This window comes from Heteronotia binoei, chromosome 2, assembly GCF_032191835.1.
Source record: "Heteronotia binoei isolate CCM8104 ecotype False Entrance Well chromosome 2, APGP_CSIRO_Hbin_v1, whole genome shotgun sequence".
In the NCBI taxonomy this organism is placed as follows: domain Eukaryota; kingdom Metazoa; phylum Chordata; class Lepidosauria; order Squamata; family Gekkonidae; genus Heteronotia; species Heteronotia binoei.
Window position 1 is genome coordinate 83,233,679 of NC_083224.1, and position 15,984 is coordinate 83,249,662.

Genomic DNA, 15,984 nt, shown 5'->3' on the forward strand with positions numbered 1-15,984 from the left:
GTGCACTCACAGGCATTCTCCTCCAGACTTGGCTTCCCTTGCAAGGGAAGCTTGGCTTGGAGGACAGCGCACCCCGCCCAGCTGCTTGAAAGTGAGAGCAGACCAGCAGGGCACATTCTTCTCTGAATTCAGTGGAGAAGAGTGTGCCTGGCCCCCCCTTCAGGTGAGAGCAGCCAAGCGGGGCACCTTCTCCTCCAAGCTCGGCTTCTCTTGCAAGTGAAGCCGAGCTCGGAGAAGAAGAATGTGCCCCACGTGTCAAAGCAAGAGCAGCCAGGCGGGGCGCACTGTCCTCCAAGCCCAGCTTTCCTTGCCAGGGAAGCCGGGTTTGGAGAAGAGCCTTACCAACATGCCATCCAGCCACTCTCAGCTTCTCGGGTCTGTGACCTGGGAAGCTGAGAGTTGCGGGATGGAGGGTGGGGTGGGTGAGGTGGCACCCTAGGCTGCGTCCTACCTCTCCTCCCATGCGTCAGCCATTTGGCAAGCCAGGTCCCTCTGAAGTCCATCAAATATACAAATCTTAGCAAAAATATTATTTAGTTATAGTTGATAAAATCACAACACAAATTCTTGCATGTGAATATAACATATTTTGATCCTAAAATAACAACATAAAATATAGATAATACCTGTTAATTCTCATAAATGGAGGTGCATGGTTATCCACAATTATACATTTCTATGGTGCTTTACATGGTATTTTTCCATGTGGGCTTCTTTCCATGTGGGTTGTTTTCTGTGTGGGCTTTTTTCCATGTGGACATTTCCCCATGTGGGCGTTTTTCCATTTGGGCTTTTTTCCAGTGAGCATTTATGTCCGTGGGTTTTTTTCTGTGAGCTTTTTTCCTTTGGGCTTTTCCCCTGGAACCCTCCCTTTTGCATGGAGGGGCCATACACATGGAAGAAGGGTTTAAATGGGGTGCCTGGCCCCTCCTGGGCCCCACCGTAGCTACGGGCCTGGATCTTCCCTGTATTGAATGGGATTATACTTCCTTTGAAAAGGCAGTTTCATAGCTTGGGAGTGCTGTTTGACACAGCTGTCATCTTAGAAAATCAGGTGGCTGTTGTTGCTTGGAATGCGTCCAACTCCAACTGGGGCATCAACTGCATTGGTTCTTGGGGTGCTCAGATCTAGCCATAGTGATCCATGTCTTAGTTACACCTAGTGTGAACTACTGCAATGTGCTCTACTTTGGGCTACCCTTGAAGAGTCTTTAGAAGCTGCAGCTAGTGCAGAATGCTGCAGCTAGATTGTTGATTAGAGCCAGCTATCAAGAACATATGTCCCCAGTACTACAGTGTTTACATTGGCTACCAATCCTCTCCCAAGCCCAATTCATGGTGTTGGTTTTGTCCATTAAAGCCCTAAATGTCTTGAGACCAGGATATCTGAATTAACAGTCTTCTCCCATATATTCTTGTGCTATAAAGTTTGTGGCAAGATTCAGGTGAGCTATGGGAGTGCTGCTCCAGCATCCAATCACTTTTCAGGACGGAGATGGAAGGTTGAAAGGAAGCACATCAGGAGAGAGTTCAGTTCTGCCTCAGGGTGGCGGGGGGAGCAGATAGCTCAGGTCTGGATCAGAAAAAAGAGCAGACAGTGAAGTGTAGTTCTGCCTGTTATTGTGGCAGAATGGTTTAACTCTGCTTCTGGGAGGTAATAGAGTACCCGATTGTTAGGCCTGCCTGTTAATGAGCAGACCTTGTAACACCTAGTCTGACTCTTGGGAAAGAATAGGCTGTTGTGGGTGGAATCCTCTGTGTGTGCAGGGCCAGATTAATAATTAGGACAAATAGGCACTTGCTTATGGTCTCCCATGCCTCCCGGCTTGCAGCCCTCCCAGCCTGCATGCACAGCCAGCAACTGAGCCACTCTTTGCCCAACTTGCCTGGTGTGGCTGCTGGTGACACTGTTGCCAAGTTTGCCTTTCTCTGCCTCTCCCCCACAGTTTTGTCAAGGGGGCTTTTGGGAAAGTGCCTGCAGGCTGCAGCAGGGGCCACAAGCAGTGGGGTGAGTGCTCCAACTCTGAGCTACTGAGCTGCTCTTTGCCCAACTTGCAACTGAGCCACTTTTTGTCCAACTCACGTGGTGTGGCTGCTGGTGACACCTTTGCTAAGTTTGCCTCTCTCTGCCTCACCACTGCAGTTTTGTCAAGGTTTTTTTGGGGAAAGTGCCTGCAGGCTGCAGCAGGGGCCACAAGCAGTGGGGCGAGTGCTCCAACTCTGATATAATTTGCAAGGGGACCCCCAAGATTTTGACTGCCTAGGCGCCTCCACAGGGTTTAATCTGGCACTGTGTGTGAGAGAGATCCAGACTAGTCCAGAGGTCTCCAACATGGTGCCTGCCTTGGTACCCACCAAGAGTTACCCACCAAGGGCCAGATGTGGCTTTTACCAGCAAGGCTTCTGATTGGCTGTGCTGATTTTGAAAAATGTTGCTTTGGCAGAAGTTGCCTCCACATCACAAGTATCTTTACTATGCGATTGAAAGCAAGCTGCAGCAGTCATTTTGTGCTTGGTCCTGCTTCCTGCAGCAGCCATTTTATTGCAACAAGTAGAACAGCGCCACTATGAAGCTTAAAGACAATTCTATTGCATGTTATGATTTTTTTCAAATTAAAAAAAGATATATTTAAATAATGTGTTATGATTATTCTAAACATTATACAAGAAATGCAATGCACTTTCTATCCAGTTACAAAATTTAAAATGTATACAACAGATATCCAGAAATAAGTGATTAGCCAAATGTCCCTGAAATATATATGGTCCAAAACCATCAACATTATAAGCTGAGAAGAGATGCCTAGTTTCCTTAAACAAATTTTGTTCTCATAACAAATCAGTGTATGATCAGTGCCTGTGTCACTACAGACTACAATCAGCAGAACACATGCAAAATTCCAGTGTCTATTGACAGGGCCGGCCCTGCCAGTAGGCAAACTAGGCGATTACCTAGGGTGCCGGCCTTCTGGGGGCTCCGAATTGGGCACCCCTGCTCTGTGACCCAGTGAAGGAGATTTCCCATCCAAATACTTGCCAGAGTTGGCCCTGCTCAGCTTCCAAGATTTGGCTCTCCAGGTCAGGGAGCAATTTCAAGCTTTGTGCTTTTCATTTTCCCCACAATTAATCCATTTTTGAAAATTGGTTATAAGTGCAGGAGAGGCGCCAGATAGTCTAGGGCCAGCCCTGTCGATTGATCCAAATTTCAGAACAGAAAATCACCACTCTACAGTGTAAGAGAGGAACAGAACCTTCAGCATTTACACAGCTGGGATAGTCAGTAAAAGCCTGTTTGTGCCTGAAATCATTAAAGAAATTTCAAAGCACTCTACCGGAGGACCTGTGCTGCTGATCTGTTCTTTGAAACCAACCTGTAAATAAATCTTCTGGGTTATTTATGTACAAATCCTGCCTCAGTGATCTCCATATTCTACTTGTGCACCACAAAACTCACCTCAAGGTAGTGAACCCGTTTCTATACACTTGCTACCTTAAGAACACCTGGGAATTGAGTTGAAGGTTTATAGTTTAAAACAAACCTGATTCTCCAAAATCATAGGAGGAATCATAGGAATCTCCTCACTAGGTATAAAAGACCTATCACACTGCTACAATTGTGGAACAGCATCCTCAAGAGGTGTGCTTGGCCTTCTCATTGTCAATCTTCAAGAAGCAGTTGAAGACAGTTTTATTTAGGACTGCATTTTGATTGATTTAGATTTTATTATTGGTAGTCCTAATTGGAGTTTTTAAACTATGACTTTCTAGGTTTTATAATTGCTTTTATTGTGTTTTTAATGGTTTATTTATATTGTAAGCTGCCTTGAGTTCTGCAAAGAAGAAAGGCGGCTAACAATAAAAGAAACAATGTTGAATGTGATGGACATCTTTCCTGCATTTGCCAACCATAATAAAAAAATTAAAAATCATGGTCTGATATGCACCACATTTTTAACATTTTAGGCCACTTTTTCACCCAGTCAGGGTCCACAGGGTCTCTAATAGTTTAATACTGCACTATGTCAGTTATCTTTCAGTATGGAGGCATTGATTCTATCCTTGAATAATTACTTCATGGAACGTTTTTCTTCAACTACCATATTTCGTCTTAAACACTCACAAAGATATTTGTGTCTAACTAGCAATAATTTTGAACACCAGACTGAATTTTATGGGTATGATCTTGACCAAGAATTTTAACATATGATACTCATGGTAACTTTTCAAAGTTTTATGTTTTAATCTATGTCCGGTGTTTGTCTCCTTCATTAAGTTTTTCAAGGGAAAGCTTTGTGGATCCTGTCCACTATTGCTTTGATATATCTGGGAAAAGTCACTTAGAATCTCTTTAAGTGAGGCTTTCTACATTAGGGACCTGCTGTTGGGTAGATAATGGAATTAAATCTGTGTAGTATGATAGTACATGAACTTCCAGATTTCTTTTTAAAAAAATTAAGTTATTGTTCAGTGAAACTTCAGTGCTAGAAATGGTGCTTTATAGTTGAAATGATTTGTCTCCAAATTCTGTTTTCTGTGACAGAGAGATTTTTCGGATTCTGGATCTAATGAAATTGGACATGGTAAATTTTACCATTCAAGTCCTCCGACCTTATCTCCAACAGCACTCTGTCCAGTATGAGAGGAAAAAATTCCAGGAGCTCCTGAACAAACTACCAAGTACATTTATTGAAGGTGACTGCTGCTAGATCCTTTCTGTTGAGGGGGCCAGAATCAAGTCCTCCCTGTGTACTTCATGCTAAAAACACAAATGAAAAAAAGGAAACAGTGAATTCCATATAAGCCAGTTTATAATTGAATACCTGCTGAGAGTTAGGACTCTTCTCTGCCTCTACTGCTATTAATAATACAGGGTTAGTTGTTCACTGTTGCCTGTCTGATTTCCCACACTGTGGCTCAATGCATACATAGTGGCATCATGGTAAGTCACAGTATGCAAGACTGACAGCATCTTATAGGTGTGCACACTGCTCCCTCCTGGCCTCATACTTCCCCACTTTTCAATTCCGGAGATAATTAATGGGACTGTGCTGCCATTTTCATTAAGCTAGAGCAAAAAAATAGAGTTGGAAATTATAATAGAATGGTTTTGCGCTAACTGTAGTTAATGAAGATGTTAGGGAAGATACAATATTAACCATAGCTAGCTCCAAAACTTTGAGGAAAAGCTGGTAAAAAAAGAGGGACAGCTTTTAGTTAAGTCAATCCAATGGAAAAATAAAGACAGCTGAACTACCAAAAAGAAGTCTTAGTATTAGTAATTTTTCTAGTCATCTCTAAAAGTTGCACAGATGGAGTGCAGCTTTAATGCTGAGTTGGCATAGATCCCAGTGAGCTGAAGCTTTCTTTCCTTATCTACTGGCATAAAGCATGGCGGTGGTTTTAGAGTGGATGTGGGATAATAAACTGAAGGTTAATCCTGACAAGATGGAAGTGCTACTGGTGGGTGGAGGGTCTGACCCAGGATTTATGGTGTTGTCTGTTCTGGATAGGATTGCACTCCCTTTGAAGGAACAAAGTAGATAGATCCAAGTGGGCAGCCGTGTTGGTCTGAAGCAATAGAACAAATCAGTAGACAAGTGGTACCTATAAGACCAACTAAGTTTTATTCAGAATGTAACTTTCGTATGCTCTAAGTCTTCATCAGACAAAATTGGAATGGCAAGCAGCAGTTCTTAATATAAGTGGTCAGTGAGTTGGTATGTAGAATCATGGGAATGTTTTTAGCAGATTAAAAGAATCACAAATTGAGGTCTGTGTTTGTTAATGTTGTTAACTGGGCTGAAAAAACATTGGAGGGTGATAAAAAGCAGATTGATTTCAAAGGTGTGAAGTGCCATAAATCTGGGTAACATACTGGCTTTGTTAGTTTTGGGTTTAAATAGAGGGTATAGTTACTCAAGAGGTTATGACATCATTATAGTTTGCCTTAAGAAAAAAAAGGAATACATTAAAATACAGTGGAGGATGGGTTAGTATATGTAATAAGATAGCCAATATCCCTTATTTGAGTAATGTCAGGACCTCGAATCAAGGAATAACACAGTCCAATAATTCAGCAGTTTATTCCATAAGCATCATAAGGCAGTACAGCATCTTTGCTAAGACTAACGTCTTAGCCCAAGGACTCTCCTTTTAACCCTCGCCCCAACCGTTACAATTCACTTGCAAGCGCAGCAAAGCAGAAAGCGGGGACCAGGGTTTTGGCGAGACCCCCTCCCACCCTCCCTTGGAGTTCACCCCTATTTTAGAGTCCAGGTGTCTAATCTATGCTTCCCTCAGCATTTGACCTTGAAGTTGGTGGAAAGAACTTAATACATTCCCAAGATAAACACACAGCAAGGATGAGCAAAGCAAGAATGCACCCAAGCAAATTGGTTATAGTACAAAACATGGCAAGAGGAATACAGAGGAGATGACTCTTGACAAGTTTGTCAATACAACCCCCCCAATATTCTGATACACTGTTCTAAAAGAGAAATACATTGAAATACTGTGGATGTATAGGTATACTCAGTGAGAGTTGGTTTAGCATAAGTAATAAGATAAAAAACCAAAATCCCTGTTCAGTCCTAGGGAGGTGTTTGTTCCAAGTTTCATAATAATTTGTAATTCAACACTTTCTCTCTCCATTCTGTTCTTGAAGTTCCTTTGCAGTAAAACAGCTACTTTGAGGTCACCCATTGAATGCTCAGGAAGATTAAAGTGTTCTCCAACATGTTTCTCAGTTCTGTAATTCCTGTTGTCAGATTTGTGTCCATTTATCATTTGGCATAGAGTTTGTCCTGTTTGCCCTATGTAGAGAACTGAAGGGCATTGTTGGCATTTAATGGAATATATAATGTTGGAAGATGAACAAGTGAATGAGCCTGAGATGGTGTAGTTAATGCTGTTAGGTCCAGTGACTGTGTTGTCTGGGTGTATGTGGCAGCAAAGTTGGCACTTGGGTTTATTGCAAGCTCTGGTCCCAGTGTTCCTGCTCAGATGTGATGTTGTATTGTTGTGGGTGAAGAGTTGTTTGAGATTGGGGGGCTGTCTATGTGCAAGGAAAGGTTTACCCCCCCAGTACTTTTGAAAGAAAGCTGTTTTCACTATGTATCATTCTGGCTTTGTTAATCTGTTTCTTGACTTCATCAGGTGGGTACTTTAGTTCAACCTATATTGTTTGGAACCAACATAACATATTTAGAGGTCCTGCTTTCGGTGGCCACACCTTTTGAAGTTAAACAGGTTGCAAACTGGTTGAGGGCCTTCTTGGTCATGGCACCAAAGCTCTGAAACCTTCTCCCCAAAAGGATTCGTCTGATCTTCATCATAGTTTCTGTGCAGTCCCCCACATGTGTCTTGCTGCTGTCAATGATCTCTAATTCAGAGTCTCCAATAGCTCACTATGAGCGTCTTTTTGACGTACTTTACAGCTCACTCTGGGGAGCAGGCATTGACTGTGCATGCCTGGATTGAGTGGAAAGCGCCCCTCCCACTCAGTTTCTTCCTAACTGCCTCTCAGACAATACCTACCTTCTTGCGTTCCTTCTCCTCAGCTTTGTTGGAAATATGTATCTGTTTTGTATGTCCTTTGCAATGTTCTGAAGTTCCAGTCATTATAGGGCTAACACTGTACCTGATTCTCTATTGTCTGCATGACCTGGGAAGAAGATACTGCTGTCAATCAAGGTCTAGAAGTGGGAAAACCTGTTTTGTCTGTTTGGTCAATTAGTCAGGTGACTTCCGTTGTTCAGGCAGAGTTCAAGAAGGACGAAGTAGTCTCCATTAAGCACATGATCTTCTAGTGTGAGGATGTAGTTCTATAGTGTTTGTTATTTTCACCTCCCAGTACCCTTTCCCCGTAGAAATATGTTTTTGCTTTTTCATGTTAAATGCCTCTCAATGATTATTTGATCCAGTGATCCATTGGACTGTTTGAGATAAAGAAATAGAATTGCAAACAGAATTCCCTAACAAAATTGATAGCAGAGCAGATGGATCTTGGCCATCAAGCTGGTAGCTTATAGCATGGACTTTTTTTGAATTCTAAATGATTTTTAATCTGGATCGCCTTTGAGAGCATTTAGAAAGCAATAGGCAAAAGCTGCTATGCTGTGCAGACAAGCCTCAATTTTAAAATGATGCCTTTTTTTCTCTGGCCATTACTGAGTGTTCTGACTTAAATGAGCTTTGAATTCAGATTGTCTCAATATGGAAACGTGGCTATTTTTATCTAAAAGCCTCAGATGTGCTAGAAAGAGAATTTTTGGAGCTTTTTAACCCTTTTCTGTGGATTACGTCGGAGACCTTGGAAGAGCCTTGCTGCAACCACGCACGCACATTCAGCTGCATTTTCTCTTCAGTGAAGAAGGAAGAATCTTTAGCCCTGCCCTGCCTGATTGCTGTGAAAAATGTCGAACCCAGAGAGAGGAGCCACTGGATCTTCTGTTTCCACATCTTCAGGAACAGCCACTGCAAATCTTGGTTTTGGTACCGTGAGTAACCTACCGGTGATAGGATTTAGTACCCTGAAGTTAACTAAGAATAATTTTTCATTCTGGTTCTCGCTCCTAACGCAAAGACTTCAGATTTATGAAGCTGAAGGAGTTTTGTCTGAAAATCCCCCTAAGAATGAACAAGAAAAATTAAATTTTAAATGGCTAGATAGTTTTGCAAAAACTCTCATTTTAGAATCTATTGAGGCATATGAAATTCCTGAATTGCACACTCTTAAAACTGCAAAACAAATGCTTGAATAACTTAAAGATAAATATAACAAAACTCCCATAAGCTCTATTCATGATTTAAAGGGCAACATATTTGGTTTTCAAGTGCAAGAAGGGAAGAATGTGACTAAACGCCTGAAGGAATTTATATGCATGCAATCCAGATTACAGGAGCTTGGTGAACCTATTGCAGAACAAGACTTAATTTCAGCCATATTGAAAGCTCTACCAAATAGTATTTACAATCCAATTAAGATGATTTTGAGCTCTGTAATGACTTTATTTCGTCTTGTGCCGCATACAGCATCTCAGTGGGTGGCGTTTTCTGCCACTTTGTAGGTTTCTTTTAGTTCAGCAGCTAAGGAGTCTAGTTTAGTATTAACTGGTTGTAGCAGATTGGTCATCGAATTAGTAAAAAACATACAAAGCAGACAGATCTTTTTTTGTAACTGGGCTTTCGCTTTTCTTGGCATTATTTTCTGGGTGGGGAGAGTTAGTAGTGGGCGCCATTTTAACTGGTGGTGAGGGCCCTGTATCGCCCAAGGACAGTCTGTTATTTATTGATGGGAAAAAACTTTCAACTGACTTATCTGGTTTTTTCGAAGATTTGGGAGTCTTCCGATTGCTTTTCTTCATTTTTTGTAGCAGTTGCTGTTATCCATAGTGTCTTTTTTCGTCACAAGGAGGGAAAGAGAGCAGAGCTAACTCAAAACACATCTGCCATCTTAGAGCGACACCCCGCCTACCTCATCTGGCCTTCTTAACTCCGTTTTTACCTTCTTCAATCTGCGACTACTTCTACTTTTCGACTGGTATCGTTAAAAAAAATTATCTTCTTTAACTATCACTCCTTCCTCCTCCCCCCCCAGGGCGTATGGAAGGGAAGGACTCCAAAACGACTTTTAAGAAGTGTACCCAGTGTGGGACCAAAATTCCCTCGACAGATGAACACTCTTTGTGCCTATTTTGTTTGGGGGAGACCCAAAGAATTGATACCTGTGTTCACTGCAGCCAGTTTGGGAAACAGGCCAGGAAAAATTGTGCAGCTAGACTCAAGAGCCATTTTTTAGAGTCCTCGTTGCAGCCTGTAATGTCCCATGTTTCTGGGTCCCACAATTTGTCATCTTCCCTAACTTTGCAAAGGGACATGGTTCGATCGGCAGCTTCTGCGGCATCGGCTCCCAGCAAGCATAAGTCTGGGAAGCACACCAAAAAATCAGATGACTCTAAGAAGAAACACTGCTCAGAATCATCGTGAAAACAACACTCGGGAGTCGATACCTTCGAAATCCACATCGAAGACGGATCGTTACTCAGACTCGAGACCCTCCGACCACACCATGACTTCGACCTCGCACCTGGCAGAATCCACCTCGGTTCCGATATCGGCAGCACCGATGGTCCTTGCAGAACTCTTGATTCCCATCGATGTTATTACTGACGAGGTCATCTGCATTCAATCTAGGTCTCCGTCTCCCCACGAATCCTTACCGGGAGACATCATCACTACTGAGCCTTTGGATCCGTCACCTCAAGTTTGAGCTCAACAAGCCAATCTACTGGGAGTACACTTGTTCCGTGAGGTGTCGGTACCGCGCACCTTCAAGGATTTGGCTGTTTCCCCACTTCATCTGGAGTCTCCAACTCAACGCTACACTGAACGATCTCCAAGCCACCTCAGAGATCATTGTTATTATTTCAGCCCATCTAGATCCAGATCGCCGTCCCCGCATCAGCACCACCAATACTACAGACCATCTAGGTCGCTGGAACTACATTGACTCCAGTACCGTGAAGAATTCCAGCAGCCTCAGTACCGTGAGGAAGCTCACCAACACAGATACCATGAACCTCAGTACCATTTAGATGCATATCGATCTCGGTATCATGAGGAACTTTATCATCGGCCTCGACATTATAGTCAGGAACCGAGACAAACATCACCGACTCCCTCAACATCTGCTTTCTCGGCTCCGTCGAAACAGCAACTACAACCCGACCAGCCTATGCTCCCGAGCAAGGCTTTATCATTGCCTTCTAGACCTTTACAGGACCGTCCTATGACGCCTGTTGATGCCCCTGAGGAATCGGAAGCTGAGCACTCAGATTCTTCCCAATCCGCAGCATCTTCGCCAACATCACCTGCGTCTGACATTACCAAGCCGGCTGATCTCTCACCATCTGAAGGATCTAAGGCATACCTTGACTTACTTATCAACATGGTGAATACTCTCAACATAAAGCTCACCACTGATCTACCTAGGGTATCCGATGTGGTCCATGACCTAGTCCATGCGGACTTACCTGTGGGATCCTTCCTTCCAATGCTTCCTGTTCACCTGGAAGGCTTAAAAAAGGCATGGGACAAGCCAGTATCAGTACCACCTGCGTCAAAGAGGATCAAATCCCTTTATAAGATACATGCACCGGATTCAAAATTTTTATTTAATCATCCTGCACCCAACTCCATGATTGTGCACTCATCATCTAAATCTAAATAAACACGTCACCCAGTCCCACCTGAGAAGGAAGGAAAGAAGCTCGACACTTTAGGGAGAAATTTACTCCCTCTTGACTGCCACCTCTAAAATCCATAATTATCTGGCATACTTCTCAGCTTATATCTTTAATTTAACATCCCAACTCAATACCTGGTTTCCGTCTCTGCCTGATTCTGCACAGAAGCAAGCATCACAAATTCTGCAAGAGCTTTCCTGAATAAGCAAACAACAGATCAACTCGGTTTGTCACACCGTTGCCACTTCCTCCAGAATCATGGCCACTTCCATCGCCTTGCGTCAGCACGCCTGGCTTCGCTTTTCATCACTACAACCGGACATCAAATTTAAAATCGAAGATCTACCCTTTGATGGCCAGGGCCTCTTTTATTTATTTATTTATTTATTTAGTGGACTTATATCCCGCCCTTCTCACCGAAGTGTCTCAGGGCGGCTCACAGCATAATAATTCATACAATTCGATTTAAAACATTTACAAATACAATTAAAACCATAATTAATAAAACAAGATAAGATAAAACCAGCGGTCTATAGAAGCATTTAATGCGACTACTGATGACATTCTGACTACTGTCGATGACAGTAGGAAAAGGGCTAGGAGACTAGAAGTCAGTCAACAACAGCCTCAATCCAATAGACAAAGAGTCTGGAAACCATCTTTCTACAAACGTCCCCATTCACCTAGACAAGCTGACTATTGGAGCTACACCGTAGAGTTCAATTCGCCCCCGAAGCTCCATTGGTTTATACGTACCCCTCTATCCCTGCCTCTTCAGGAACCAGTCCCACCGCAATTCCATTGCACAGGGTTCTATTCTCGATACTTCCTGGTTCCAAAGAAGGATGGAGGACAACGTCCAATACTGGACCTTCGCAAACTCAATCACCATATCCGGTACAAAAAAATTCTGCATGATTACCCTACAGTCTATTCTCCCGTTGATCCCAAAAGATGCCTGGATAGCATTGATAGACCTTCAAGATGCTTATTTTCACCTTACCATCCACCACAGAAGTTTCTTAAGGATCTTCTTCGTGGTCTCTGTGCTTCACACTCATGGGATTGTGCGCCTGCGCCGATCCCCGAATCGGTATCTGAAAAGCCCGGGATTTTTCCGCGCCCGGCGCCAGCGGGCATGCGCGGGCGTCCCACTGCGCATGCCCACCAGCGCCAGTGCGGGGATCCCGCCAGTTCCTTTCTGACCGCCGCGCTGAGAGGTGTTCCTTTCGGTTTCCCCGGTCGGTGAGATTTTCTCTTTTTGCCCGTTATCGTTATTAAATAGTTAGTTAGTTAGTTACTGTAGTTGTAGTTAGTTAGTGTTTAAAAAAAAAAAAAAAGCGTTTCTTTGTTTATCTAGCGGATTACCCTTCGGGGTACTCCGTTCGCGCGCTTTTTCCCCCGTTTTTCTCTCAGACCTTCTGAGTAGTTTTTTCCGTGCGACTGTCGTCTATGGAAAGTCGCTGGGGGTTTTTCAAGCGCTGCCGTGCTTGCGGGAAGAAGATCGCCCCTCCGGACGGCCATTCCCTCTGCCTGTTGTGTCTGGGAGAGTCGCACCGCGTAGAGGCCTGCTCGCATTGCCTACGGTTTTCGAAACAAACGAGAAAAAACCGAGCGGCTCGGCTGGCGGCAGCGCTCACCGAATCGGCGCTTCAGCCTCTTCGACCGATGGAGGTGTCGGCACCGAAGTCGACCGAAACCCCGGCTCTGGGGCTTGCATCGGCCGATGCTGCTCCGATACTGACTTTGGATTTGCCGGAAGAGCGTGGCTCCACGAAACGTTCCCATGAGGGCTCGGTGGATACGCCCGCTGAGAAACGCCGAGAGGACTCGGGGACCCGAGCTCCGAAAAAGGCGAAGTCGAAGGAGAAGCGAAAAAGACCCCGCACTCCTTCTCCGTCGGGCGATGTGTCGGCGTCGACGTCGACAAAACCGGCAAAAAAGACTCGGGCGTCCCCGCGCCGTAGCCCATCGGCCCAGCAGCGCCTGTCGGCGTCGGAACAAGAACCGGAGATCGATTTGACTCAACGGTCTTCATCGTCGGGTTCACGCCGCCGCTCAGCCAGCGAATCGACCTCGGAGGTCGACGCATCGGCACCGGTCATAGACCCACCGTTCAAGCCCCGAGTCAGGCGTGACACATTTTACGCACCTCAGCGCTTCCCGATACCACCGTGGGAGCAGCGTCGGTGGCAGCCTCCCTACGCCCGGTATGAGACCTGTCGTTGGTACCCGGACGACTACCCAGACTGGGAGCAGACATCACAGCTTTCCTCGATGTCGAGAGTATCGCACCGATCCCGGAAGGCGTCGGCGTCGGTATCGGTTCCCCCGGATCGACAATTGGTTCCGGTAGAAGCTCCTCGACGACCACCGGTCCTTCCACCGAGAGAATCGACCCCGATGCTTTCGGAGCACTCCACTCATCCAGACTCCTCATCATCGGAGGCGGAGAGTGAAGTTCAAGGTTTGGAACCTTCACCTGGCTCCCAGACGGCCGAGGATCTCCCGATTTCCCCTTCGGAAGACCTGAAGTCCTATGGGGACCTTGTGAAGCGGATTGCTGCCACCCTAAGACTGCCTGTGACCCAGCCAGAACCCGTAGTGGACGACAATGTGTTCGATATAATGCAGAGGAACACGTCCACTGCGGTTGCCCTGCCGGTTACCAAGGTGATCCTCCAGGTGGTTAAGGAACCTTGGGCAAAACCTTCATCGACGCCCGTCTCATCGAAACGGCTAGACCACATGTATAGGGTCCAAGAGACCGGGGCTGAATTTCTATTTACCCACCCGCGCCCCAACTCAGTGGTAGTCTCTTCCTCCTCAAAGGCAAGGAAGGTTCACTCCTCCCCACCGGATAAAGAAGGGAGGAAGATTGATGGAATGGGCCGCAAGGTCTATTCCGCGGGGGCACTCGGCATCAAGGTGTCTAACTATGCAGCCTGCATGGCTAGATATCAGTATGCCGTGTGGGAACAGCTTTCCCCTTTCCTTTCCTCTTTGAATGAGGATAAGAGGGCTGCTGCGACCAAGTTACAGAAAGAAGGTCTCGCTGTGGCCAGACAACAACTGGCTGCAGCGAAGCACATGGTGGAAGCCTCAGCCAAACAAATCACCTCGGCAGTCTGCATTCGGCGGCACTCCTGGCTCAGGTCTACGGCACTCCACCAGGACACAAAAACCTTCATTGAAGACTTGCCTTTTGAAGGTGACGGGCTCTTCAGCACCACAACTGACTCGGCGCTGCAAGAGTTCGACAAGAGTGTCAAGACCTCTAAGAACTTGGGCGTCCAATCTACCCCTAGGGCTTCCAAATCCAAGCAATGGTCTAAACCCTGGACCAAGAAACCCTATCAGAAGACCTCCCCTGAGCCGTGGCGTCCCCGTCCTGCCCAGGCTGAGCGATCACCCTATCCGGGTAACGGCAGGAACCGTTACGGGTCACAACCTCCTAACAAGTCGAAGGGGGCTCGCTCCCAGAAGCAGGGGGTTTGACTTTCTGCAAGCACGCGTCATCGCCCCTACGGGAAACCCTTCCATCCGCCTTCGCCCTTTCCTACCTGCTTGGGAGTTGATCTCTACAGACAGGTGGGCTTTATCCATCGTGAAAGAGGGCTACAAAATAGAGTTTGTTCAGACCCCAGACCGGTCCGTGGTAGTTACCACTTCCCCTTCCCCACCTCTGCTGGCGGAGGTGAACAACCTCCTACAGAAACAAGCCATAGAGGAAGTTCCATTGGAGGCCAGGACAGGAGGTTTCTACTCCCGCTACTTCCTGGTCCCCAAACGGGACGGGGGCCTGAGGCCTATCATGGATCTTCGGAGTCTGAACAAATTTATTCGGTACCAGAAGTTCAGAATGGCCACGCTGCAAACAATCCTGCCCCTCATCAATCAAGGGGACTGGATGGCGACCCTGGACCTCAAGGATGCCTACTTTCATGTCAGCATTCATCCTGCGTTCAGGCGCTTCCTAAGGTTTGCAGTGGGTGCTCGGCACTTCCAATTCAGGGCCCTGCCGTTTGGACTGTCAACTGCCCCTCGGGTGTTCACGAAGCTGATGAGTGTGGTGGCTGCCCATCTTCGTCTGCAGGGAGTCGTTGTCTTCCCATATATCGACGACTGGCTTCTTGTGGCGAAGTCGAGGGAGAGTCTAACATCACACATTGCCATCACTCTGCGTCTTCTCGGCACCCTGGGGTTGCAGGTCAACCTGGAGAAGTCCCATCTCACTCCTTCGAGGACAGTTCAATTCATAGGGGCTCTGTTGGACACACAGCAGCATCGAGCATTCCTTCCTTCGCAGAGAGCGAAGGACATCATCGATCTGGTACAGCTCTTCCGAAGGCGGCAGTGGGGCACGGCCCAGCAGCTCCAGCGGATGCTGGGGTTGATGGCGGCGACGACAAGCGTGCTACGCTTCGCAAGACTGCACATGAGAGGCCTGCAGCTATGGTTCTTGCGCCATTTTCGACCTCTCAGAGACTCACCTCGAAAGAGGTTCACCATTCCACCCGGGACTCTCTGTTCACTGCAATGGTGGGGAGCAGAGAGCAACATCTGCCAAGGGGCTCCTTTTCACCTGCCGGCCCCTACAGTGACCATCGCTACCGATGCTTCCATGTGGGGGTGGGGAGCTCACCTGGAAGATCTATGTGTGGGAGGCAAGTGGACACCGAAATTGAGCCGGTGCCATATAAACTATCTAGAACTGCTGGCAGTTCATTTTGCCCTT

The 15,984-nt window shown here is 46.1% G+C and overlaps 1 protein-coding gene across 2 annotated transcripts in view; it reads left to right on the top strand.

Moving 5' to 3' along the window:
• TCP11 (t-complex 11) overlaps nucleotides 1-15,984 on the top strand; it is a 154,361-nt gene that overhangs the window by 84,378 nt on the left and 53,999 nt on the right. For both annotated transcript variants that reach the window (XM_060231473.1, XM_060231474.1), the window contains exon 6: nucleotides 4,541-4,692. In XM_060231473.1, coding sequence (XP_060087456.1) covers nucleotides 4,541-4,692 — 152 coding nt within the window. The remainder of the gene's footprint in view (nucleotides 1-4,540; nucleotides 4,693-15,984) is intronic.